The sequence below is a fragment of the Eleutherodactylus coqui genome, chromosome 1 (assembly GCF_035609145.1).
Source record: "Eleutherodactylus coqui strain aEleCoq1 chromosome 1, aEleCoq1.hap1, whole genome shotgun sequence".
Classification (NCBI taxonomy): domain Eukaryota; kingdom Metazoa; phylum Chordata; class Amphibia; order Anura; family Eleutherodactylidae; genus Eleutherodactylus; species Eleutherodactylus coqui.
In genome coordinates this window covers 399,398,455-399,426,054 of record NC_089837.1, presented here as the reverse complement: position 1 = coordinate 399,426,054, position 27,600 = coordinate 399,398,455, and the positions used below count along the sequence as shown (strand labels likewise).

General features: G+C 41.0%; 1 protein-coding gene across 2 annotated transcripts in view; it reads left to right on the top strand.

The window, feature by feature from the left end:
* Positions 1-27,600, top strand: part of NALCN (sodium leak channel, non-selective) — a 421,791-nt gene that overhangs the window by 134,346 nt on the left and 259,845 nt on the right. The window contains exons 9-12 of one of the 2 annotated variants that reach the window (XM_066593005.1): positions 4,756-4,842; positions 19,999-20,130; positions 25,279-25,446; positions 26,057-26,248. In XM_066593005.1, the coding sequence (XP_066449102.1) occupies positions 4,756-4,842; positions 19,999-20,130; positions 25,279-25,446; positions 26,057-26,248 (579 nt within the window). The remainder of the gene's footprint in view (positions 1-4,755; positions 4,843-19,998; positions 20,131-25,278; positions 25,447-26,056; positions 26,249-27,600) is intronic. The other variant, XM_066593014.1, reaches the window with a different exon arrangement.

The following is a 27,600-nucleotide window of genomic DNA, read 5'->3' as shown; positions in this document are numbered from 1 at the left end:
GGGCACACACTTTAGGGACTTTGACGGACAGATGTGGATTGGGGAAGTTCCTCCTCAAAGGGGACTGTAGAAAGTGGGGCTCTTGATGCAATGTTTGTGGTTAACCTATTTTGAGAAAGTCCTTTATTAGTATTTGTAAATGATGTGAAGTGTAAAATGTGTTGTAACAGGAAGAGAAGGCACTTTGTAGTAGTAGTGTTCAGCGTTGATGAGAAGTTATATTAGACAAGAGTAATGTTCTGCATTCTGTGTTTGGCAACTGAGATGTAGCTATGGTGTGTTGAGACCACGGGACTCCGAAATTCAGTAAGACGAGTGATGGGCATAGTAAGTTGCAAGTGAAGCTTGAAGTGCCTTGTTGTTCTGATATGGATATTTGTAAATTTGAAACTTTAGTTAAAAATCCATAGCATTTAAGTTATTTTTGCCCTGCTATGGAGTGAAGCAAGACATGTTAGAAAACATAATTTGGTTTGGGGAAAGAAATCCTGCCTCCATCTCCATCTTGCACACCACCACTCTAGTCACTTCAATTGGAGATAACAACGTTGACTATTTCCATCTCTTCCATTGAAGTGAATAGAATAGTGGTACGCATGAACAGTCATCTGTCTACTTCATTGACTTTGGGACTAAGCTGCAGCTGGGGTGTCAACATGGCAAGTAAAACCTGTCATGATACAACCCCTTTAACGGTGTTGTTTTATGAAGACCCCTCCTTTATTACCCAAAGTGGAGAGCTACTGCAGGCAAAAACATACAACCATGCATGCAGCAGTATTTTTTTACTCAAACAACGGACAAGGAGAATGTAACCTCAGCAGACCCCACTGTAATTCAAGTGGGTCTATAGGGCGCCGTTGGTATTCATTATGAAACTTATAAACAAAATCCACAACAAAAAAATGGAGCCTTACAGAGAAAAAAAATACATACTGTTAATGGATTTCTAAGGAGATTAGATCCAAAGCTCTGCTAACATTTACGTTGTGACCTTCTGTCTGGGTTATATCGAGCATTCCAGTATTTTTGACGGAAAGCGGATAATAACTAGTCACCTTGGCAAATAAACATTCATCTATTGTGTCATTCCTTCTTCCATCTGAAGAATTTGTCTGTGCTGAATTCTAATACTAGAGCCTCAGGACACACAGCAGCCAGGGAGGGATACAGATTTATGCTTAGACTTTGGCTTCAGGATACCTCTGAAGGAAAACTGAAAAGATCCTTGCAAGACATAGACTGGGCAAAATGCTTTTTGCAACATGTCAGAGTTTGTTCACCACGACATTTGCTTAAGGTCAAATCATCTAAAACTCTGTCCCTTGTGGTCCTATGTGTCAATCTGGTTTTGCATCAATGAGCCGAATTATTGTAAAGCTGATGGCCATGTTAATGCTAGATTTAAGGCATAATGCTTGTTCTGTGAATATGGATGATCCTAATCACAGCACCACATTTCTATAAAGAATTTGTAACAAAGTAAATTTTATGTTTCAAACAAATAACTTCGGAGTATACATAAGGCTAGGTCGCAACCAATTTCTTTTTTTGCCATTAGGCATACATTTCTTTTCTGCGTACTCCAATACAAGCGTATGCCGCTACAACAGGATGTGACTGAATGCCTATACAGTTGTTTCCTGCTGCAGTTGGTCATTCCGAAGAGGCTCGAAATATGTAAATCATGGGACTTAATATGAACAGTAAACCACATTTTGACAGATTATGATACATTGATCTACAGTATTATAAAGTAGCAATATATGTTATCATCCGACATCCTATAGCATAAATAGTGCAATAAATACATGTGAATGCTGCTGTGTTTTGACTCGTGTCTCCTACGTTTCACTGCATCTACTGTACGCATCAGCTCAATGGTTCTTGCAAATTGCTCATCCTCCCACAGATCATTTATTCAAACCTAGATTAATTCAACTTCTGCCAGTGTCGCTTGTCTTTTTCTTTCAGATCATTTAACTTTCTGCCCCTCTGCTGTATTTCCTAAGGACAGTACTTACCAAATCACAGACAGTTGTGCTCCATATCTCTTCATACTAACTGCCATGTCTTTGCCTCTGTCATTCCATCGTTTTATTGCCCTCAGTTCAACTTTACATTTTTTATACTACACATGGCTCCAATCCAATTTGTAACCTGGAAGTGCTTTAAAGTGGTTTTTCAAGACTTTCAAAATAGTGGCAAAATAACAAATTATGCAGTACTCACTAGTTGATGTCTCAAGGGTTCAACGCAACTACACTGGTTCACGCGTCTGCGGTCCTGGAAGCTCTTGAAGTGGTTACGTGTGGTTGACTGTGTATGTGATCACTGCAGCCCAGCACCTACCTCAGTGGTCAGGAGTAGAGATGAGCGAGTATACTCACTAAGGCTAACTACTCGAGCGAGTAGTGCCTTAGCCGAGTATCCTCCCACTCATCTCTAAAGATTCGGGGGCCGGCGGCGGGCGGGGAGGAACGGAGGGGAGATCTCTCTCTCCCTCTCTCCCTCCTGCTCCCCGCCGCAACTCACCTGTCACCCGAGCCGGCAGCCGAATCTTTACAGACGAGCGGGAGGAGACTCGGCTAAGGCACTACTCGCTCGAGTAGTTAGCCTTAGCGAGTATACTCGCTAATGACATGTGACTCCTGAGGCCAGTGATTAGCTGCAGTGGTTATGTGGAAAAAAATGGAATATAAGTGCTGCAGGAGTTTCCAGGACCAGAGATGGGGACCACAGTGGCCGTGCCAGACTAGCAGGGTGTCTGGCTGGTGAGTATTGCTTAGTTTTATATATTACCATTTTTTTTTTACTACCTGTTTTTTGAAAGTCTCAAAAAAAAACATTAAAACTTTATGATGTTTTAAAGTGACATTTCTGGAAAAAGCTCAGTTTATTTCCAAAGTGAAGGCTCCCTCTTCAAAAGTTTCACTAATCCAAGGTTAGACTAGCCTATCAGTATGACAGAGGGTCCTCCAAGTGGGTCCAGGTTCTTACTAAATAATAATGAGGCTGAAAGATGCCGCAGAGCTGACTGAAGCTAATCATCCATTACTAGGGTTTATTTTTATAGGTCGTTTCCCTCATAATGTATTACAAGTCATTTATATGATCTGTGTGTGTAAGTTTAAGGCCTTTTTCATGTGGGGGAGGAAATCTCACAAATCTCGCTCGAATATGAACTGCATTCTTTTGAATGGAGTCAAATTCATGCTCTATCTTTGGGCGTTCCCACGGAATACATTGTATGGCATGTGATGTGCACACGAGTGCAATGCAAGGTATCCCACTGAAAGCCCTGCTGGAAGAACGCAACCTCACAGAAGTAATGGGTGGTGTTTTTGACAGAAAAACGCCTCACATCCGCAGGATTATCGCGGGGTCCGATATCACGCTCTGCCATGTGTGGGTAGCCTAAGGAAGTTTACAATACAATTAAAAAATGGGTGGGCTCATGTCTGTATACATGAAGGGTGCGCCATCAGGATCATTTCTTCTGGTGAGCCCCAAAAAACCACAGTCCAATGCTGAAATTACCCGTTTCCTGTTGAGTTTTCTTTCAGGCCAATCCTACAACCTGTCAGCTTCCTCAAGCTATGACACACCTATGGTATGGGTTAGGAAATACCACTTCAAATACAGTAAAACCTCTATTAGCATTGACATCTACTAAGGCCAATTTCCAGTAAGGCCAATTTTTTTTTTGCCAAAATTTTGTCTCTAGTAACATTGGTTGCCTCATATAACACTGGTGTGTGTCGGCCCACGTGACCTTGCTGCTGAACCCCCTGTGATCTCCTGCTCAGCGTCTCCTCCTCCTGCTGCTAATGCAACCTACCCTTCTTCATCATCGGCGACGGGTAATACATTAGTACAGTACTATACAATTGCACTCCAATGTAACAGCACTGATAACGCTGAGGGCAGATAATTATGCCACCTGCAGTCTTATGTAACAGCACAGAGAACACAGTGATAACGCTGATGACAGATACAATGTCACCTGCAGTCCTATGTAACACCACAGAGAACTCAGTGATAATGCTGAGGACAGATGACGTACTGTAGTACAGCAGATGTCACCTGCAGTCCTATGTAATAGCATAGAGTACACAGTGATAACACTGAGGACAGATGATGTACTGTAGTACAGCAGATGTGACCTGCCGTCCTATGTAACAGCACAAAGAACACAATGATAATGCTGAGGACAGATTATGTAGTAGATGTGACCTGCAGTCCTATGTAACACCACAGATAACACACAGTAACATGTTCAATAACATGTTAAATGTTCATTTATTCTTTACAGTAGTCTTTTATATTCATTTATTATTGTTATTGTTTTTGTTATTAAAGACCATATTTATTCTCTATTAAATGTAGTTTGGTGTGTTTTTTTGGAATGTCTAGAACAAATTAATTGGATTTACATTGATTCCTATGGAAATAATTACCTCGAGTAGCAACGGTTTCAGGTAAAGCTGATAGATTTCTGACGGAATAAAATAAAATTCAAAGCCTAGATTCAAATAATTGTTGGGGCTTTAACCTTGTTGCTTTGTCTTGTTATGTCTGATTGTAAGTTTAAATGACTAAAATGTATTGCTCTGACATGATTTGCTAAAAAAATTTGCAATGTAATACGTATATGGAATCCTGAATGTGATAATTATCTTTGCTCTCATCTTTGATGTTTTTACAACATTCGATCATCTGAGTTAATATAATCTTTGATTTTTTTCTCTAAAGATGTTCCATGAAGATGCTAGTGGTGGTTGGCAACTAGTTGCTGTTGATGTAAATAAGCCCCAGGGAAGAGCTCCAGCATGTCTACAGGTAAGCTATACATGATACTTAGTGACTCTATGACTATCTTGGACATTGGGGAAATAAATCCATTTATATTATGTTATGGCTAGTAGTCTTGATCTAGGGTTAGCTCCAGCATTACCACTAAGGGTACGTTCACTTGTAGTAGAAATGCTACAGATTCTCTGCAGTGGAAAATTCCATGGCAAAGTCCGAGGCACAGCTTTCACCTCGCAGTCAGCAGCCCCTACTCACTGCAGGGCACAGAGCAGCCTTCACTAAGGCGCATATCCCTCAGTTGGCAACTGCTACTAAGCGCCTTGGCCGCTGATCAGATGATGTGCCGACTTACGCATCGCCTCATCAACGGTCGCAGCACTCAGTGGCGGTTGAGGGGTGAGAAATATGAGGGCTACTCCGTATGCTGCAGTGAGGGGCTGCTAATTGCGCATTGAGAGGAGTAGCAGACCAAAATCAGCTGTGGATCCTCAGCTGATTTCAAGTCAAAATCTACACCAATGGTGCGTTTTGATGTGAAAATGCTACAGATTTTGCCTTCAAAGTTTACGCTGCAGTAAATATGTATCTTTCAGCTACATGTGAACATATCCTTATACAGCAAAAACATTTTCTATAGATTTATACAGAAGCAATTGGACCTCACTGCAGGTGAGAGCGCAGTTATATTAAGCTTTACCCACTAACTGCAAAGTCATTAAAAATGTCCATAAAATGTGCAGAATATAAGACAAGGTAACCCTATAAGTACTGTACATTTCAAGAATTGCTATGCTGAATGCAATATTGCTAAATAATACAGTAATGTGTTGCTAATACCAAAGTAGAAAAATGGCTAACTACTCATTTATAAAGAGAATGGTTGCATTGATTAATAGCAGAGATTTCATTTTTTTCCTACTTACCACTAAGGGCTTGTTCAGACAGGCGCTGTTTTTATGCACTATAGCCGTGAGAAAAGATCTCCTCTGTAGTGCAGTAAAGATCATGTGAACGGGCTACCTCCAGCTACTTGAAGTAGCCTGTTCGCACGATTAGAGTTACGAGCTACGTTCTTTCAAGGCTTCCATAGGAGCCTATGGGAAGCACGCAGCAAAGATAACACATGTCCTATCTTTACGTGCAACTCGCATGTGCTATCTTTTGATAGGTGTTCTGATTCAACGCGTCTAACATTCTCTCTTGTGAATGCTTCTATAAGAACCTATTGATTCCTATTAGAAGCGCGCTCTGTGCACTGCTTACAGCGTGAAAGCAGCGCTTCTCTGAACAAGCCCCAAAAGTGGCTTACCATGTAGCATTTTTTGGAAGAAGTGGCAATTTATTTTTTGGACGCATTCAAAAATAATGGGGAAAATTAGAGCACAGACTTCTACTTCGCCTTACTGCTGGATCCACTTCTGGCATTTACTCCAAAAACCACATCAATAACTGCAGTGGCGCTTTTCCGAAAAATGCTATGCATAAAACCACTTAAACGGACTAGAGAAGGTAATTCAGAAAAGATTAGGTAAAATCAGTGGAACTGTATTAAATAAATAGGCTAGTGCTGAAATACAATAAATTCTGCACTCATGAAATACAAATAAAATTAGAGCTAATCAATATTCACATCGCTTGAAAGCTTTTTTGCCGTAATGCAGCCAGAAAAAGATGAGTTGTTTCCTTTTTAAGTGGAAAGTCTTTTGATTTACGGCGCGCTCCTCATGTGGTGGGGAGAGGAAAGGTAACATAGTTGATTTCCTATTAGATGTAATTAATATCTCAATATGTGTTTATCTTTGAAATGGCTTTCAAGTCGCTCCCTATGCTGTTCTGTTCTCCACGTGCGCCTGTGCACCAGTTAATAAAATGAAAGGTTGCATTAATAGAAAGTCTGTAGCATTAGGTCCATTGCCAGGAAGCAGGGAAATGCTTCGTATAATTCTGTGTACTCAGTAAGTTCTTTTTGCCAGTAACAGTGCCACCTGCAGCATTAAATACTAGCTCTAAATAGCTATGCATGAACGTAGTGGTAACACAGAATGTGCTACATGAGACGAAGACAGCCAGAATGCCTCTCCTGCCGGCATGAGGATTAGGACATTTTTAGAAGTGGATGTAAATTGCCTTAATAAATAATGAACATGACTCATGCTTGTCTGGGGTACTGTGTTAGGTTTAGGGATTATTTATTATGCAGAACACTTGCCTACGACTTCTGGCATCTATTGTTAATATAGCTAGCATGTTATTCTAGTACGGATGAATTGACAGAAAACCAAGTATTCTGTTAAATGTCCATAGCATAAATTGGCAGAATGTTACAAAAACTGATATAAATGATTCATGAATTAAAAATCTACTATCATAAATTAAGTGAAAGTAGAACTAAAATGATTGGGAGATGAAATAATACACCCACAGTGCCACCTATTGGAAGGCAGCATTCCTTCAAGCCAAAGTCAGACTCTTTATACAAGCCTTGTAACAATGAGTGGGATTTAAAAGCATAGCCAGACTCCTATTGAGTCTCCTCACTCATTGTCTAGATGCTCTCCCTAAGAAGAAAAGATAGCGTTTCCGACCCCCGTCCCAGGCCATGCACTAGTAAAGCCAGACTTCTACTGTACACTGATGAAGGGCAAATACCCTGAAACATCTGTCTGTACATGGAGTCTGGCTTTGCTTTTACCTTCCCAGTCATTGTTACAAGGCTTGTATAAAGAGTGTAACTTTGGCTTGAAGGAATGCTGCCTTTTGGGTCTCCTCACTCACCGTCTAGGTGCTCCCCCTAAGGAGAAAAGATAGTGTTTCTGACCTCTATAATATGTTGGCACTATACAAATAAAGATAATATTTCCTACTATAACAAAGACTGCTTAAGTGGGCTGTCTAGGAAATGAGAAAACATGGCTGCCATCCATGCAGCCTGTAAGAAACTCAACTAGGGTGAGTTCATGGGATCTGAGAAAGAGTAGGTGGAGATGTGGAGCCTAAGGCTTTGTTTCCACTGCGTTTTCACCCACACTATGGGATTCTGTCTCAGCGTTCCATCGCTGGTGCCAAAAACAACATTGAGATGGAACCTAAAAATGGAACCATTCACTGTGATTAAGGAAACATACACCACTTTGTTGTCTGTTTGACAAGAATTCAGTTGTTTTCTTCTATATTTGTAGTACAGAATAGTGTAGTTGACTACACTATTCTATGATGCAAAAATAGTAGAAACTAATCTATCCTTCTCAAATGGAGGTTCCATGTCAATGCCATTTTTTGCACCCATGACATGTTTTTTGAGAGGAAATTCCAAAGCATGGTCAAAGGCACTTGGAATAAACCCTTACACCACACTGTTCATTCAGTCTGACAGTAACAAATAGTGTGATGTCAGGCACCGCTAGTTCTTAAAATGGTACACCTGGAGCAGGTCCAGAAAAGAGTTACCAGAATAGTGAGTGGTCTGCAAATCATGTCCTATAAGGAACGGTTAAAGGATCTGACAATGTTTAGCTTGCAAAAACAGAAGGGTGAGAGGAAACGTAATAGCAGTCTACAAATATCTGAAGGACTGTCACAGTGCAGAGGGATCAGCCCCATTCTCATTTGCACAAGGAAAGACTAGAAGCAATGGGATAAAACTAAAAAGGAGAAGACAGATTAGATATTAGAAAAACTTTCTGACAGTGAGGGTGATCAATGAATGGAACAGGTTACCACAGGAGGTGGTGAGTTCTCCTTTAATGGAAGTTTTCAAACAGAGGCCAGACAGATATCTGTCTGGGATGATTTAGTGAATCCTGCACTGAGCAGGGGGTTGAGCCCGATGACCCTGGAGGTCCCTTCCAACTCTACCATTCTACGTTTCTAGTCTATGGTATTTAACAATTCTCAAATGCTGTTTGCTAAAGGATCTTGAGTAGAGATGAGCAAGCACCAAAATGCTCAGGTGCTCATTACTCGAGCCGCGCTTTTTGTAATGCTCGAGAGCTCGTTTCGAGTAACAAACCCCATTGAAGTCAATGGGAGACTCTAGCATTTTTCAAGGTGACCGATGCTCTGCATAGGAAAGGGTGTGTGATTCACCTGTAAACATCAGAAAGTGATGGAAACACCACAGAAATGGATAGGGAACAGCAGGGGCAGCATGCATGGATGCATCCGAGGCTCCCAGGTCACACTATTGAGCTAAATTGTGTGCAAGCGCCTGGTGGTCACCCCCCTAACAATTTAGTTGGGCCAGATCATAATCAGCAAGGCACACGCGCTGGCACATCTTAGCTAAGCACCACACTAGGTGGAACGAAGGCCAATAACCGCCTGCGGGTGACACCACTGCCTCTTCTCCTGTGTTACATGCTAGCATTGCTATCCAATCCCCCCAGGATGCAGCCACTAGCCTGCGTGTACAGCATACTGAAATTTTTCCCAGGGCAGCGTCCAGCGGTCACCATCCCAGACGGGGTAAGGCGCACCCCTTCACCTACTCAGTAGTTCACAGCGTACTGAAATTTTTCCCAGCGCAGCGTTCAGCAGTCCTCATGCCACACGGTCGATTGATAGCCACACCACCCTCATGTCTATTTATAAGTGCATATTTGATGAGGAAAAACAGGAGGCACACACTGTAGAGGGTTGGCAGGGCCTGGCAGCGACCCTCTTTGAAATTGTGGGCGATAGTCCACAATGCTGATGAGAATTTCTGATAAATTAACGTATGATCAAAATTTCATGAGCCACAAAGGGCACTCAGGTGCCAGTACTTCTACACATCTCCACAATTCAACAACCCATTCTAAAACAAAAGATTTTTTTACAGAGTGCAGGTGAACCTCTGAAAGATTTGTTTACCATGAGTATAGGTGAACCCCTGAAAACTTTGTGTACCAAGAGTATAGGTGAACCCCTGAAACATTTGTTTACCAAGAGTATAGGCGAACCCCCGAAAGATTTGTGTACCAAGAGTATAGATGTACCCCTGAAAATTTTTTTTACCCAGAGTGCAGGTGAACCCCTGAAATATTTTTTTACATAGAGTTCGTACTTGCTTAATGGGATCCAGGCAAGCTACCACCTGTCCCAGCCCCTGCCTCTCACCGAGGGGCTTTTTAACCAGTTCCCCAGGGAAAGACAGCATTTATGAAGAAATTAGAGTCGCCAAACCAGGACAATTCATTCTGTCTCGGTGTCAGATAGCTGGACACTGCGCTGGGATACATTTGTAGACTCTGTGGGCGTATGAAGCTGGAACCAGCACGTTTGAGGGAGAGAACCTGGAGGTGGCCCTCAAAAAAAAATTGTTTTGACAGAGACTTTTGGCTCTCTGGAGAATTGGCTGTTCAGCGTGCTGACATGCTGGTTTAGAAGGAGGAGGAAGATCAGAGAAGGATAGACCAAGCTACTTCTACCCTTTTTTAGGGGGGTGATAGAGGGTGAATGGTTCTCCAGTTCCAGCTTAAAGATACTTTATGTTAAGCTGCTTTCCACCGGTGGAGAAGAGAAGTCAGGGGAAATCCAGGCTTTGTTCATCCTAATAAGTCTAAGCCTGTTGGCACTGTCAGTTGACAGGCGGGTACGCTTATCCGTGATGATCCCCCCAGCAGCACTAAACCCCCTCTTTGATAATACGCTAGCGGTAGGGCAGGCCAGCACCTCCAAGGCGTACAGCGTAAGTTTGTGCCACGTGTCCAGCTTTGACACCCAATAGTTGTATGGAGCAGAGAGAGCACGGAGGATGTTGGCACGGTCGGCTATGTACTCCCTCACCATCTTTTTACACTGTTCCCTCCTACTCAGCCTAGACTGGGGAATGGTGACACAGTCTGGCTGGGGTGCCATAAAACTGGCAAAGGCCTTGGAGAGTGTTCCCCTGCCTGCGCTGGACATGCTGCCTGTTCCCTTCGTCTCCCCTGCTAGTTGGCCCGTTGAATTACGTCCTCTACCACTAGCGTTGTCAGATGGGAAGTTTAGTATCAGCTTTTCCACCAGGGCCTTGTGGTATTGCATCAGTCTCGTACTCCTTTCCTTTTTGGGGATGAGAGTGGAAAGATTCTCCTTATACCGTGGGTCGAGAAGGGTGTACACCCAGTAATCCGTTTTGGCCAGAATGCGTCTAACGCAAGGGTCACGAGAAAGGCAGCTTAACATGAAGTCAGCCATGTGTGCCAGAGTCCTAGTACGCAACACATCGCTGTCCTCACTAGGAGGATGACTCTCAGTCTCTTCCTCCTCCTCTTAAGCCCATGCACGCTGAACAGATGTGAAGGAAGTAGCATTGATACCCTCTGCAGTGTGCGCAGCTGTCTCTTTCCCTTCCTCCTCCTTCTCCAATACGCGCTGAGAAACAGACATGAGGGTGGTCTGGCTATCAAGTGACGTATTGTCTTCCCCCGTCTCCTGTTCTATCCGCAAAGCGTCGGCCTTAATGCAGCAGCGACCTTCTCAGCAGGCAAAGCAGCGGGATGGTTACGCTGATAATGGCCGCATTGCCGCTCACCATTTGTGTTGACTCCCCAAAGTTTCTTAACACCTGACAGATGTCAGACATCCATGCCCACTCCTCTGTGAAGAAGTGCGGAGGCTGACTACCACTCCGACGGGCATGTTGCAGCTGGTATTCAACAATGGCTCTACGCTGCTCGTAAACCCTGGCCAACATGTGCAAAGTTGACGGTGCAGCGGGAAAACTAGTGGCGATTGGGGACCGAGTAGCGAGGGACGGCCGCCGCCATGAAGTTATGGAAAGCCTCAGTTTCTACCAGCCTATATGGCAGCATCTCCAGGCTCAGCAGTTTGGAGATATGCGCGTTTAGCAATTGTGCATGCGGGTGGGTGGCTGCATATTTGTGCTAGCGCTCTAATGTTTGTGTTATGGACAGCTGAACGCTGCACAGGGACACATTGGTGGAGGCAGTGGAGGACCGTGCAGGTGCAAGTGAAGGGGTGGGTGCAGAGGGTTGGGTGCAGGGCGGGGGACGCTCATGCTTGCATCCTGGGAGGGGGATTGCATCTCAGTGCCAGCATGTGACACAGGGAAGAGGCAGTGATGTGACCCGCAGGCGGTGCATGGCCTTTGTTCCACCTTGTCGGGTCCTTAGCTATCATATGCCTGCACATGCTGGTGGTGGTCAGGCTGGTAGTAGTGGCTCCCCAACTGATCTTGGTGTGGCACAGGTTGCACACCACTGTTCATCGGTTGTCCTCGCTCTCATTAAAAAAACCTCCAGACCTTCGAACACCTAGCCCTCTGCACGGGAGCTTGCCGTGAGGAGGTGCTGTGGGGAACAGTTGTGGGATTACTCACTCTTCCCTGCTTCTCCCTCTGGCCACCCCACTGCCTCTTCCAACCGATTTTGGTGCTGCACTTGCCTCCCCTTCTGAAGCGCTGTCTTCAGTAGGCTTACCAACCCAGGTTGGGTCAGTCATCTCATCATCCACCAGCTCTTCCTCTGAATCCTCAGTCTGCTCCTCCCTCTGACTTACTGCCCTAACAATAACCTCACTGACAGACAACAGTGTCTCATCATCATCATCATCAACAAATACCTCTTGAGACACTACTTGGAAGTCCCCACCCTCATCACCCTGAGACTGTGAAAGGTCCAAATTTTGGGCATCGGTCATGACAAACTCCTCAAGTGGCTCATGAACCATTGTTTGCCATTCAGGGAAGGGACCTGAGAACAGTTCCTGTGAGTATGCTTGTTCTGAATCTCTCCTTTTCCTGGAGTGACCAGGCTGGGAGGAAGGAGGATCAACGTGAGGATTCACAGGTCCAGTCCCTTGGCTAGCGTGAGTGGACTGCGTGGAAGACTGGGTGGTGGATAAATTACTGGACGCATTATCCGCTATCCACGTGATCACCTGATGGTATTTTGCATAAACTATAGCAAAAAAAAGACCCCGAAAAATGCGTACAATCTGGTTATATAGTGTGGATCGATAGGACACACACTGGGGTATTTTGCGTACACTATAGCAAAAAAAAGACCCTGAAAAATGTGTACAGTCTGGTTATTGGTTATATAGTGTGGATCGACAGGACACCCACTGGGGTATTTTGCGTACATTATAGCAAGAAAAAGACTGTGAAAAAGGTGTACAGTCTGGTTATATAGTGTGGATCGACAGGACACACACTGGGGTATTTTGCGTACACTATAGCAAAAAAAAGGCAGTGAAAAACGCATACAGTCTGGTTATATAGTGTGGATCGACAGGACACACACTGGGGTATTTTGTGTACACTATAGCAAAAAAAAGACCATGAAAAATGCGTACAGTCTGGTTATACAGTGGGGATCGACAGGACACACTGGGGTATTTTGCGTATACTATAGCACAAAAAAGACCCGAAAAATACGTACAGTTTTGTACAAAAACAAAAAAATGAGAGGAGTTTTGTTAGTTCCTATACAGTCTGTGTACACCAGTAGCAGTATACTGTATAGAACCGGTAACAGTATTCAGTATACAGCCAGGATGCTTGTGAATGCTTTGTGCGCACTACTGGTCCCAGGCAGCCAAACTGCCAATGCACAAAAGTGGAGTTGTAGTCCTAAAAAGGACTATTGGGTTCTTTGAAAATGGCTCCCTGGCTCCCTGCCTAAATGCTCCTTCTAACCTACACTAACGCTCTCCCTCATTCACAGCAACTCTGTCCCTCAGCTAGTCCAGCCTCCGTGTGAGGCGAGCATTAGGTGACCTGAGTTTTTATGATCCCAGGTCACCTGATCCGGCCAGCCAGTCACTGCTATAGACGTGTACAGGGTTGGCACGTCATAGCAGGAGGTACCGAAGCCTTCCCTGTATGTTCATTGGCTAAAAAAGCCGCTAAACATGTGGGGAGGAGAGGGTGAAATTTTTTCGAGCACCGCGTGGTGCTCGCTCGAGTATCGAGTACTCTTGAATATGCTAATGCTCGAATGAGCATCAAGCTCAGACGAGCATGCTCGCTCATCTCTAATCTTGAGCACTGCAGTTGTAAACTAAATATTTTCAAAACTGAGACTCTTATCCAAAAATCACTGGTAAATGAATCCTATAGTTTATCCCAATGTGCAAGTTTAATTGTCTTTAGAACCTGAAAGATAAGATCGTTAATATTAATTAAAAAAGCAAAACAACACCTGCTAACATATTATGTTCAAGCTTTTACAAATTCTAATTAACATTAAAACCATCAACAAGGAAATATGCAGGTATGCAGTGACAAATGGCATCTTTGAAAATGTAGTTTCAACTTCCAGGTCCAAAGCTTGTTAAATAGGCATTAAATCATGATAAATTATTTGTAATTCAGTTCCTACCATATAGAAAAGGACACTAGAAGCCAATATTGTGTGGCTGCACTATTACAATTATAGACAGAACTACCTTTAATTATAAAGTATATAAAGTGAGCCTTTCAGCAGAAATCACACTATAAGCATCACCCAACAGGCGACGGTAAAATGCCATAACATTTGTTTCAAATTTTGAGCACCCGTGCAATGCAATCCTGTACAGTCTTGCTCTATTCAGATGATCTGCATTGAATTGCCTTCTTCTGAATATAGTGCCGAGATGTATAATTAAAAACAAAAAATCAACCATGACGCTGAGCAGCAGGGACTATCAAAGGATTAAGTCAGATTAAGTTTAACTTTCAAAAATGTATCCATGAGCTTTATATGGAACTGTATCAAAGGCGTTACTAAAATCTGAGATGTGATATCCAAGAACCACCTCATCCAACACTTTAGTGACACATTCAAAAAATAGATTACAGATGTAGCAACGCAACAAGAACCAATGTGGCACACTAAACCATTACTGTAGCATGTGTATCATATTAGAATAGCACAGCCGTTCATTCACTTTGTGTTGGAATGACTATGCTACTGAAATGGTATAAAGCCATGTCACAAACCATGTAATTTGCATAGCACATCAGTGGTTAGTGTTGCTATATCTATAGTTTGACATGATCTGTCCTCAGTATACCTATGGTGTTTAGAGTCCAACAAGTTGTTGATTGGTTAAGTTACTACAGATGTCAAACTAAGTAGCCAGTAATTACCAACTGCTTCTCTTGGATTGGTACAACAGTGGCTATTCTATAGATGTCAGGAACATCACTTGTTGAAAGGGGCGGATTAAACAAATTAGAGGTGCAGCAATCACATAGTTCATAGTTCCAGTTCTTTAAGAACTTAGTGGCGGATGTAATCTGGACCTACTCTCTTCTTTAACTTTAAATGCACAAGTTAACCTAAAATATCAGCTGGTATAAACCCTGAAGCCGACCCTTTACAACTACAGGTAACACCATGCCTGAACATATTATACATTTTGAAATTCACTTTCTAAAAATACTGAACAAAAGTTGTTATGCAAGTAGTCAGTGACAGCATTAGCAGCATCAATATAGATTTTTTTTCCATAACTCAGTTTTGGAATTTCACAGTTTTTCTTTCTGTCACTAATATACCTGAAAATGGTTTTATCCACCTCTTTTATAGACTTGGCCATTTCTCCCTCCTTTGATGCTGCAGCATGTTTTGCCTCCTTCTGTCTAATTTTCTGCAATTCTCAGTCATCTACGCTTCCAGCTTCTTCATACTTCTTATAGACAGACTTCTTTTATTACAGTACTTACTTCACTAGTAAACCATAGTGTTTTCTACTACCTTTTACTTTTGGTTTAACATATAGTTTAGTTGCCTTGATTGATCCATTTAATAGAATCCAATACTTTTAGTTGTGGTTAGTGATGAGCGAGCATACTCGCTAAGGGAAATTGCTCGAGCAAGGTTCGGGTGCCGGCGTGGGTGACAGGTGAGTTACGGCAATGAGCAGGGGGAGCGAGGGGGGTAGAGGGAGAGAGAGATCTCCCCTCCGTTCCTCCCCGCTCTTCCCCGCAGCTCCCTGCCCGCCGCCGGCAGCCAAACCTTTTAGCTCGAGCGGGCAGGTACTCGCTAAGGGCAATGCTCGCTCATCACTAGTTGTGGTATAGGATTACTCAAAGTGTGTTTTTATATCAAACTGCAAAAAATGGTGGTTACTAAAACCAAAATGTTCCTTCAGCCTAACCCCTTCAGGCTCATATAATTACGTCGTGGACAACTGAGGTCTGTATGGACCTGGGTAAGGAGCTGAGCTGATTCCATACAAAATGGAGGCTGTCTGTCTTTTAACAGCTGACACCCGTCCATTACAGACACAATTGGTGTGAATGCCAATAATGGCTGTTAAACCTTTAAATGCTATTGTAAATTCTGATAGCGACATTTAAATGCCCCAATCAGTGTTCAGGGGTCCCAGATGCCCCCTTCCCTTTGATGAGATTCCATCGTGCTGTTTAATTTGCATGACAGCCTGGAGCCTTCTGAAGGTCCCCAGGGCTGCCATGACTGATTTTCTTTCAAGACACGCCTGTGGCACATCTTGATAGACTGCCTGTCAGAATGTGGCATAATGCAATACTATAGTATTACTGATCGATCATACAGTGAATGACCAAAAAAAATGGAAATATGAGTTTAAAAGAAAGCTTTATTAATTATTAAAAAAAATAGAAGGTAATAAAAATTTGTCCAAAAAAAACCCTTTCCCCATATGTATATTAAAAAATAAATAAAATAAAAAAAACATAATTTGGAATTGCTGCACTTGTGAAGGTCAGATCCGTTAAAGCAATGCATTATTTATTCTGCACAGTGAACATCATAAAAACAAAAGACAACGCCAGAACTGCGTTTGTTTTTTTTTTGGTCACCCCATCTCCAAGAAAAAGTTGGGCTAACCAATTAGGCTAATTATACTCCACCCTGAAAGATCAAGGTGAGCCTCTCAGTCCCAGCCACTGACCAGAAAAAGAGACAGGCATTTCCTGGAACTAAGGGAGCTGTACAGAATAGAATGGTAAAGATGCTCTGTGTGCTGTGTGTTGAGGGGGCAGGCAGTAGGCCTAGACCTATTAGAGAGGGACATTTTGGCTCATTTACTATTCAACACTTGACAGTTTTCTAGCATAAATTACACTAGAAAACTGCATAAAATGCTTGTTCCACTATTATCAAGTGTTTTTAGACACTTTTGGACAGTTTTTTGACTTGTCCAAAAAGGAACCCTGGCCTTATTCCTGCCGTAAGACTAGACAGTCCTAAAATGCACCAGAAATTGCACTTAAGGATAAATCTCTTGAATTTTAAGCCTGTCTAAGGCCGGCTACACACGAGCGTGACGGGCTCCGCTGCAGAATATTCCGCAGTGAAGCCCGTCACGGCGCCCCCCAGAGACCCCATACTTACCAGCGGAAGATAGTGTGAAGACGCTTCCCCGCCCACCGCCGTCGCGTCATGTGACACGCCCACCGCGTCACATGACGCGGCCGTGTCACGTGACGCGGCGGCCGCGTCATATGACGCGCGGCGGTAGGCGGGGAAGCGTTTTTTCATGCTATCTTCCGCTGTGTTACAGCGGGAGATAGCGTGAACGGACGGCTTCCATTGACTGCAATGGAAACCGTCAGCGCGTACACCCGCGGCATGCTCTGCCGCGGGTGAGGACGGGAGATTTCACGGTGCGAAATTTCGCGGTGGAATTACGCATCGTGAGCATTGTGCTATTAGGTTCAATAGAACCTAATAGCAGGGGGCAACGCAGCTGATTTTTGCCGCGAATTTACGCGGCGTAAATCCATTCGTGGGAAGGAGGCCTAACTCTTAGACAATATTAGTAAATAAGCCTCGGTTTGTTTAATTGCTGATAGAGAAAGACATGTCTTTATATATGTGTGTTGAAGAATCAACAGGTTGGAGAAAGGCACACCTTTCAACATGCTGAACAATTCTTTTATTGATGTGGAGGTATGCTTTGGGATGTTGTCATGCTGAAAGGTCAAATTTTTCTTTATCTTCAGCTTTTTAGCAGAGGCCTGAAGGTTTGGACCCATTTTCAAAATGAAATGCAAATTGGAACTGTTCATAATTCTCTCCACCTAGATTAAATCCCCAGTACCAGCAGTAGAAAAACAACCCCAAAGCCAAATGCTGCCTCCACTATCTTCACTGTGATTATGGTGATCTTTTGGTGATGCACAGTGTTGGCTTTGCATCGAACATACCTTTTGGAATTATGGCCAAAACATTTAACCTTGTCTCATCAGACCAGAACATGTTCTCCCACATATATTTGATAGACTTTATGTTGGTTTTGGCAAAACATAGCCAGGCTTGCATGTTCTTCTTTGTTGGAAAAGACCTTCGCCTTGCCCCTATACCTCACAACCCAGACATATGAAGAATATGGGAGATGGTTGTCACATGCACAATAACCAGTACTTGCCAGAAATTCCTACAGCTCCTTTAATGTTGCTGTGGGCCTCTTGCCAGCTTCCTGGACTAATTTTCCAACGATCTTTTCATAATTTTTAAGGGGCATCCAGTGCTTGGTAATGTCACTGTTGTGCCAAATTTAATCCATCTCTCGATACCCATCTTCATTGTGTTGCATGGTATATATAATGCCTTGGATTTTTTTTCGTAACTCTTCTTCTGACTGATACCTTTCCACAATCAGACCCCTTCCATGTGCTATATAAGCTCTTTACTGACCAACTAATAAAATGTCAGGAAAATCCTACCAGAAGAGGTGAACTTTTAAAATGGGGTAAATCAGAATCCCTGTAAAGAATTGCAGCCGTCTACTGACTACTACTATGTAACTTGAGTTTAAATGTGACTGGCTAATTCTAAACACAACCACATCTCCAAATATAAGAGGGTGTTCACACTTATGCAACCACATTATTTTCATTTTTGTTAATTTTATTCTTCTAGTCTAACTGATTTTAGTTTGTTTTCAATGGAATTGTACAGATAATGGGACACATTGAAGGTGGAGATAAATCTGAAATGACTCATCTGTGATTTTATTAACCTGTGCGTGTATGTGTGTTACCCTCTCTCTCTATCTCTCTCTCTCTCTATCTATCTATCTATATATATATACAGAGTAACACGCATACATACATATTTATTTATATATTATGACACAATATAAATACCTACTTCTATTTATGCATGCCTACATGGATTGTCCTTAATAAGACTTAACAACTAAATCTACCATGTAATATAATTTATTAGAAGGATCACTGTAGAAGAATGTAATTGAATTGTAAAAGAACACAAAATAAAAAACTTCTATTAGGAAGGTTTGAGGAAGGTTTGGGGGAATGAACTGAGCTAATGGTCTGCATTCAGTATCTAAATGTCAAATACAATGTTACTTATGTATTTAAGAACATGTCTGAAAGCTTGGCTAACGTATTTTCTTAGGTTAACTTGTCCTTTATGATACACAGTGTATGAGTCATTACTGTTAATCTTTAAGGGTTTTATACATTGTAGGTCAGTGGGTTGGATGAAATGTAACATTGAATACAGCAAATGTAACATTTTATTATATTGGTAATATTAAAGCACATTAGTTTAGTCCATGTGACTGCAGAAACTTGACCTTCCGAGAAAGTTAACTAGAAACCATTTCAGTGGGACTATTTTTGCTCTAAGTCATAGCTATGTCCATCCAGCCTAATAGAATTTAAAGTACCTGAAAGTTGTCTGTGCCATTGCCATTTGTAGAATAGGTCATGTACCATATCATTAAGTAGTTCACCTAGTATTCGCACCTCTATACCCTGAGCTACATAACACATTGGATATAAAATGTTATGGACAAATGTATAAAAACATCATACACAATGCAGTGCAAACAAATATTGACACTAATGTACTGTAATTAGCACATTGCCCTTTAATGTCAAGCCTGGCAGCTAATACTTTGCTGCATCCTTTGTGGAATTAACAATGCTTTTACTGTGACAAAATGACAAATTTAGTTCACCAGATAAAGGATTTCTTTAATTCTCTTCCCCATTAAACCTGTCTTATCCACTTACACAAGCATGCTTGATGTACAGTTAAAAGCCACGCTGATTGCAATTTGCATGAATACCATATACCATTTGTAAAATTACCGCTGATTGTTACATATTTATAACAAGAAACATCTATTCATTTATGGGACACCAGAAAATGTGATCATTCCTTTTCTGAATATTTTGTGTGCGAGGAAATAGAGTCCGAGATGTAATCCTGAGTAATGTTGTCATTCCTTATGTTTGTCCATGTGCAGAAAATGATGAGATCGTCCATTTTTCACATGTTTATACTAAGCATGGTTGCCGTGGATGTCATTGTCGCTGCCAGCAACTACTACAAAGGGGAGAACTTTAAAAGACAATACGATGAGTTCTATCTTGCCGAGGTGGGTATACAAATGACTATTTCAGGCAGTAATGTAGTTACCATTCAAAATACTGTAAACTATTCCTTCAAGATTCCAAGCAACATATTCCCAACGTATTCAGATTCTTTTGTATGACTATGAATAAAGTCTGTCAGCCAATAATCCGGAAGCTAGATTCTTTGAAGAAAATGTCAGTGGTAATGAGCTGATGCTTGAGTGGAACCTCTGTAGGCAATCCATGATGGTTGCTAAGCTGCTTATTATCATCAAGAGTGCAACCGACAGGAACATTTATATTAACACTTCTCAAACTTTAAATGGCACATCTTGAAAGAACATGGTTATATTAAACATAATTAGTGGAGAACCTCATTTTGTTTTCTGATTTCATTCAAAGATTCGTTACCACATCAGTACTTCATGTGTGAAAGTTCTCATTTTGGTACTTTTTCATATATAAAGGTAATTTGAATCTGTCTCTAACTATGTCTTGTTTTTTATGTAACCTAATTTAGTTTGCTGAGTCCATCAAAATCTATAAATATGTTAAAAAAAAATCAACAAGTGTTACTTTAAAAACTATCATACACTGATCGTATACAATGTCATGATCTGATATTGCCATATGTTGATGCAGATTTGAAGATAGAATACAGTATAGCTCCAGTTTGGAACCTCTTTAAATATATTTGACTATGGTCACATCCGCGTCTATTGTAGAGCCTGTTATTTTTCATGGCAGGAATAAGCACAGAGTGCAGCAGTCTTTTTCCTATCAACACAATGAACATCATCACGTGGTGGAACCTAACAGTCTCTTTTGTACGTTCTATGGATGCCACAGGCTCAAAAGGAGCGCCAGCGGCATCATCCGTAGCAGGAGACAACTGTGACTGGCAGCCAGCTGCCTGCTACATCTCTGGGGATCGGTGATAACACTAATCCCCGCTGTTAAACCCTTACATGCTGTGATCAATGTTGATTGTGGCATGCAAAGGGTTTACAGAGAGAAGGATATCCTTCTGTAATATAATTGGTCCTCATTATGTTATAGCAGAGGGCCGATGCGTTGTCATGGCCTGTGTTTGCTTATAGTTATATTACATTCCAGTACAGAAGTACTACAATAAATTATCATAAGTCCGCAGGTTGCAGTCCCAGACAGAGACATGAAATAGTAGTAATTAAAACTAAAAACATTTTTGTATGCATTTTACCCTCTTTGGTGAAAAAAAAACATGTCCTATGAGGAACAGTTAAAGGATCTGGGAGTGTTTAGCTTGCAAAAAAGAAGGCTGAGAGGAGACTTAATGGCTGTTTACAAATATCTGAAGGGCTGTCACAGTGCCGAGTGGTGGGCCCTGTTCTCATTTGACAAGGAAAGACTAGATGCAATGGGATGAAACAGAAAGGGAGGAGACACACATTAGATATTAGACAGTCAGGGTGATCAATGAGTGGAGCAGGTTACCACAGAAGGTGGTGAGTTCTACTTCAATGGAAGTGTTCAAACAAAGGCTAGACAAATATTTGTTTGGGATGATTTAGTAAATCCTGCACTGAGCAGGGCGTTGGACCCGATGACCCTGGAGGTCCCTTCCAACTCTACCATTCTAGGATTCTATGTTTGGTATTGTCACATCCATAACGACTTGTACAATAAATTGAACACACGTTTTATCCTACAAGGCATATGCTGTAAAAAAAAAAACAAAGCTAAAAAACTAAACTTATCTTTGCAGACGCAGCTCTCATTGAAATCAATGAGAGTGTGCCTGCAATTTACAATCAATGGCTACTACACAGGGGTCAGCGTTGTGGCTTTCACTCCGAACTCCGGTGTATCCTAGCTCTGACAGCGGGTCCGGAAAAGTCCTTTAAGTTGCTCTTACAAGCTTGCTTGTTTTGTCTATTATAGTCCTTTCTTTAATCGCTGACTAATGTGACAAACAAAATGTTAAATGCTAATGGTTGCTTTACATAACCCTTTAGATAATCTTAGTTAATAACCATTGTGTTTTCTGAAAAAGGGAAGTTGGAGACATGATTATTTTACAGTCTTCTTTAAAATGACATAAAATATGAATACTTTGACAGATGTAGCAGCCATTAACATGACTGGTGTGTTGTGATAAGTTCATTTACAGCACTGTAATACATTGTAGCTGAGTTATCATGTTAAATGTCAAGTTAATGTTTTCCACATCTGTATAAATACTTTCCATATTTTAAATATATTTTAGCAAAGTATTATTAACACTTGCTGATGTTTTCACTTGCTTAGATAAGGATCAAAGCTTTGCTTTTTTAATCTTATTTCTGGTAGTAGCCCATGAAGGGCCCATGCACATTGCTATATTCATGATCCATGTCACATGTATCACAATTGTGGTTGCCACATAATTCTATGGGCCTGTACTGTCCCTATATGAGCCTCTGATTTTACACAGTTATTCTACTACATGAATGACTCCAATCGTAATGTGACTTGGTAAGAAAAGGGCTAATTAGTGTATGATGTTATCTTTTTCACACATAAGCTTTTTTGAGCACCATCAACAACTAGGCTTCAGCATGCCAGATGGCTTTCACATGCGCATCTACAGATGCAGCTTAATCTGCTGCACAATTCTGCTCCATAGCTCACAATGTTTGCATGCAGATCTGGGTGCAGAATTTTCTGTGTATTTAGCTGCATCTTTCAGAAATATTCTGCACATGTGAAAGGTCCCTTAAGGGGTTTTCAAATTTTTTTTTTAAAGAACCAGCAGTCAATGGGTAAGAGATAAAAACAGCTACTTGCCCATCCCAGACCCTCACGGGTTCAGCGCCGTTTTTCCTGTTTTCCATGCCTGGTCTCTTTACAAGTTGCTATATAGAATGTCAAATCAGACACTAGTGGGCTGTCATTGGCTGCAGACAGTTTTTGATCTTCCATATACAGACTGACTGCAATTAATGAACAGGCTTGGTGAGGAGGATGGGAGGTGTGGTGCTGGAGCTGGGGGGTTCGGGACATTTGAGTATATGTTCTTTTAATATTTTTATCCATCACCTACTGCTTTGAATTAAAAAAAATCACAAAACCCCTTTAAGTTATAATTGCACAATGATTATTAAAGACAATGATATCATGATGGACACAAATGACCATTCTAACACATTATGCAAATAGGGGAGATGGAACATGCCTCTGCAGCACCACCTATTAGAGGGCAGCATTCCTGCAAGTTAATGTTAGATACTTTATAGAAGTCTTATAACAATGACTGGAAATTGAAAGCCAATTGTTACAAGTCTTGTATAGAGAGTCTAACATTGACTTGCAGGAATGCTACCTTCTAATAGGTGGCACTGCAGAGGTATTGTTCCATCTCCCCTATTTGCATATTACCCAGAGGAGCATGAATGGCCTTATAAGTCTCCTCACTCACTCACCTTCTAGGTGCTCTCCCTAAGGAGAAAAGATAGCGTTCCCAACATACATTATAGCATTGAATGAAGACATGAGTTTTCTGGTTTCATAAAGTGCACAAGACCATCATTATTCTCTAACTATCCTCCCTACCATCTAAGACGAGTGACATCAAGTTCTACAAAATTACACGGAGACATCAAGCAACAGACAGGGCACTGGAGGGCACAAGCAAAAATGCAGATTCATCTGTTTTGTATTACTAGATGGACACTACTGAAAATAAGAAGGGATTAATGGCTAGCGCACACTCAGCAAAGGCAAATAACTAACGGGCGTTGAGTGATTTGACAGCTTTCGACACATGTGGTTTTTTAAAGCAATTCAAATCCAGACATCATAGCCTTTACAATTTTATAATTTATTGATATTCATCTTACCTTATTTGCTAAATATCAACCAGGGATTAAAAAAACTTAAAACCATTTTGGACATAATGAAGCTTTTATTGCATTTGTCATGTTTTATTTAGTTTTTGAATAGACGCTGTGTAAAAATACAGACTGTTATACACTACTGTATTTCAATCTGAAAATGGGTTCAGTCTTCCATCGTACTCTCTAATTAGGTAGTGTATTTCTAGAGTTTATACATGTGTGCACTTTAATCTTCATCTACATCTACCGTTTTAATCCAGTGGTCACCTTAGTGATTCCAGGGCAACCCAGTAGAATTGCACTAACTATGAATATTACACACTGGCCTAATGGCCACGCATCAAACCTAGTAGTGCAGTGTCCATTCCCTGTGGCCAAATGTCTTAATGACTGTGCATTATGATATAATTAATAGTGACCAGTATCTGGGGTGCAGTTTGAAAGGGCCATTCCAGTGAATTTTTTTTCTCATTCATTCTGTAGCATGCCTCCCAGGATATAAGTGAGTTAGTGTTACTTTAGTTAGTTATTCCTTTCTATCTGAAACTTCTGGTCTCTTTTTCCTCAGTTGGTCATGTGAACTCAATGCTGGTCGGCTGGTCAAATTTACCTGGGGTTATGTATTTTCCAATTAGTCAGTTTTGCAATCAGCAGAACTTCTGTGATAGACCCTACCACACACACTTTAGAGAGGAACACAGACACTCCTATCACAGTTACTTCTATTGATTAGAGGCACCTGTCACACAGTTAAAATAGAGGAGATGACAGTTCAACAGTGTCCCCACCTCCTGCAAGAAGAGTTGGTTCAGGTAGCTACCCTGCATGAAAGTGACAGACAATCAGGTGAAGGGTGCGGGGATGGAATCATATTTTCTTTGGAGTGGCTTTTTAACTTGCAATTCAACACTACTGCACTGTAACGTTTTACTCATAGCTGCAATCCACTTGTATGGTAGCACAGACCTCTGCAGGGAAATACAGCAATTGTCATCTGCAGGAGAGACGATCATGGGGCCAACTGCTTACCCATAATAGCTGGCTGAAAAAGAAAAATACAGTGTCTGATTATCTTAGAATATTGTAATGTGACTATACCTTCAAGATGTATTTTCAGGACATTACCTGAGATATACATCTTTATTTGTCAAAACTCCTAAATTCCTCAAACACATGGGAATACAGCCACAGCCTGCACTTTATCTTCTAGACTTTCAGACATTCCCCTGATATTACGGCCAAAGCCAGCTCTGAACATTGATGGGTAGCCATTTGGGCACTAAGTGATTCTTTTTCATTTATTTTCCTTCATAGGTGGCATTTACTCTACTCTTTGATTTGGAAGCTCTGTTGAAGATTTGGTGTTTAGGATTTACAGGCTACATTAGCTCCTCTCTTCACAAATTCGAATCGCTCCTTGTAGTTGGAACAACTCTTCATATTTATCCTGTTCTCTATCACTCTCAGTTTACGTACTTTCAGGTATGTGTAAATGCTTTGCACCTTCTTTTGGTACAATAATGAACACATTGAATCTTCTGCCAAAACTTTAGAAAGTTTTAAGAGCACAATCACTCGGAAACGGTTTGCCCATTAGGGCAACTCTTGTCCATATTCCTGGTTAGGATGTACACATCAATTAACTCTCACGCTGGCAAGACTTGGCAGAACCATGTATTAGATTTTTGGAAATGTGCATACATAGTATATAATATAAAGTCAGTTTCCTACTAGCATGCTTCTGGACAAGCTATTCAGCAGTAGAACTGTGCAATCTCCTGATTGAAAACATATAAAACCAGTCCAATTATTTCCAGTTTTAATAAGATATCTGTAGATCTGTGAAATGCAGTTTCAAGTGGAAGTCGATCACAGGAGTTGCTTCTGTTGGAGGCTTTTGTTTGTATTCTGATGCAAACATGACATTTCCTACTATTTGGTTAACTTTCTATTCTCATATACAAGTACTTTATTTTAAAGAGGGAAAACTAATAGCTATAATAGGCAAACAATTTATGGAGCATCTCAAGGTACATTTAAAAAAAATGATTTGCGCTTTTGGATAATATAATGTAAATATTTCTTCTTACAGGTGCTAAGAGTTGTTCGACTTATCAAGATTTCACCTGCTTTGGAGGACTTTGTGTATAAAATATTTGGACCTGGTAAAAAACTAGGAAGTCTGGTGGTGTTCACTGCCAGCCTCCTAATTGTGATGTCATCCATCAGTTTGCAGATGTTCTGCTTTGTGGAGGAGCTGGACCGGTTCACCACTTTCCCTCGGGTATGTAATGAATGAGAAAGTGTTTTACGTAAGTAAAGCCATGATATTGCGCCGTACATTGAAGAATTCTTCCTTCAGATTTAATTCTTCAGCAGATATGGACTAGACACTTAAAACTGCATCCTAAACTAATCAAATAATGTCGTAAGCAAAAAGAAAATTGGGAGTTAGAGGCTGAAAAAGGAGAGATTAGTAATGTGCGCTTGATATAAAGTTAATTCATTCAACCCCTTATGACAACTTCCATGTCACGGTAGAAAGTCCACGTGAAGGTGAAAGAAATAAACTGTTTAACTGCTTAGTGACCGGCCTATTTTGCACCTTAACGACCAAGTGATTTTTATTGTTACATTGCAAGAGCCCTAACTCATAGACACATGTATATGAGGGCTTGTTTGGGGGGGGATGAGTCGTATATTTTAATGGCATCACTCTGGAATGTATAACTTTTATTATATTTTTGGGGGGGCAGATAGGAAAACGTCCAGAAATTCCGTCATTCTTTTTGAGATTTGTTTTTATATGATAACTGTCTTTTCAGCATGATTAAGCTAGTTTTAAACAGTGATCGCGAAATCGCTGCAAGAAAATCACAGCAATATCACACTTTTTCTTATGAGATGTCTGAGTGTCAGTGCTAATTTTTCTTGCAAAAACATTGCTTCTGCTCGCGATTTACTCGCAAGAAAGTCAATAGGACTTTCTAATGTTAAAAACACATCGCATAAAAACTGCAAAACGCAGAAAGATAAGATAGGCTGCGATTTTTTTTTCATGTAACAACGCATAAGTGAAAACATTGCAAATGTGAAAGAAACCATTGAAAAGCATGGGTTTCATAATTCTTCGCTTTCACACACTCTCGCATCACACGAAAATTGCACAATTTTATTGCTTGTGTGAAACCGCAGTACTAAGTGTATATATAGATATTTTTTTTTTTACTACTTTAGCACAATAAAAACATATTTTTAAAGAAAGACTATTGAATCTGCATTGCCACATTCTAAGACCCATAACGTTTTTATTTTTCCGGCAACAGAGTTATGTGAGGTCTTGTTTTTTGCGGGAAGTTTTTATTGGTACCATTTGGAGGTACATACATTATGACTTTTGGATTGCTTTTTACTACAGTTTTTGGAGACAAACAAAAGAAAAATAGCAATTCTGGAATTACTTTTTAACATTATTTTTATAGTGTACACTATGTGAGATAAATAACAAAATATTTTCATTATTTGGGTTGTTACGACCATGGTATTCCTATTATGTGTTGGTTATTTACATTTTTTTTTATTCATTTAAAACGGATTTTTGTGAGGAAAAATGTGTATTTTTTTCCCTTAAAATAA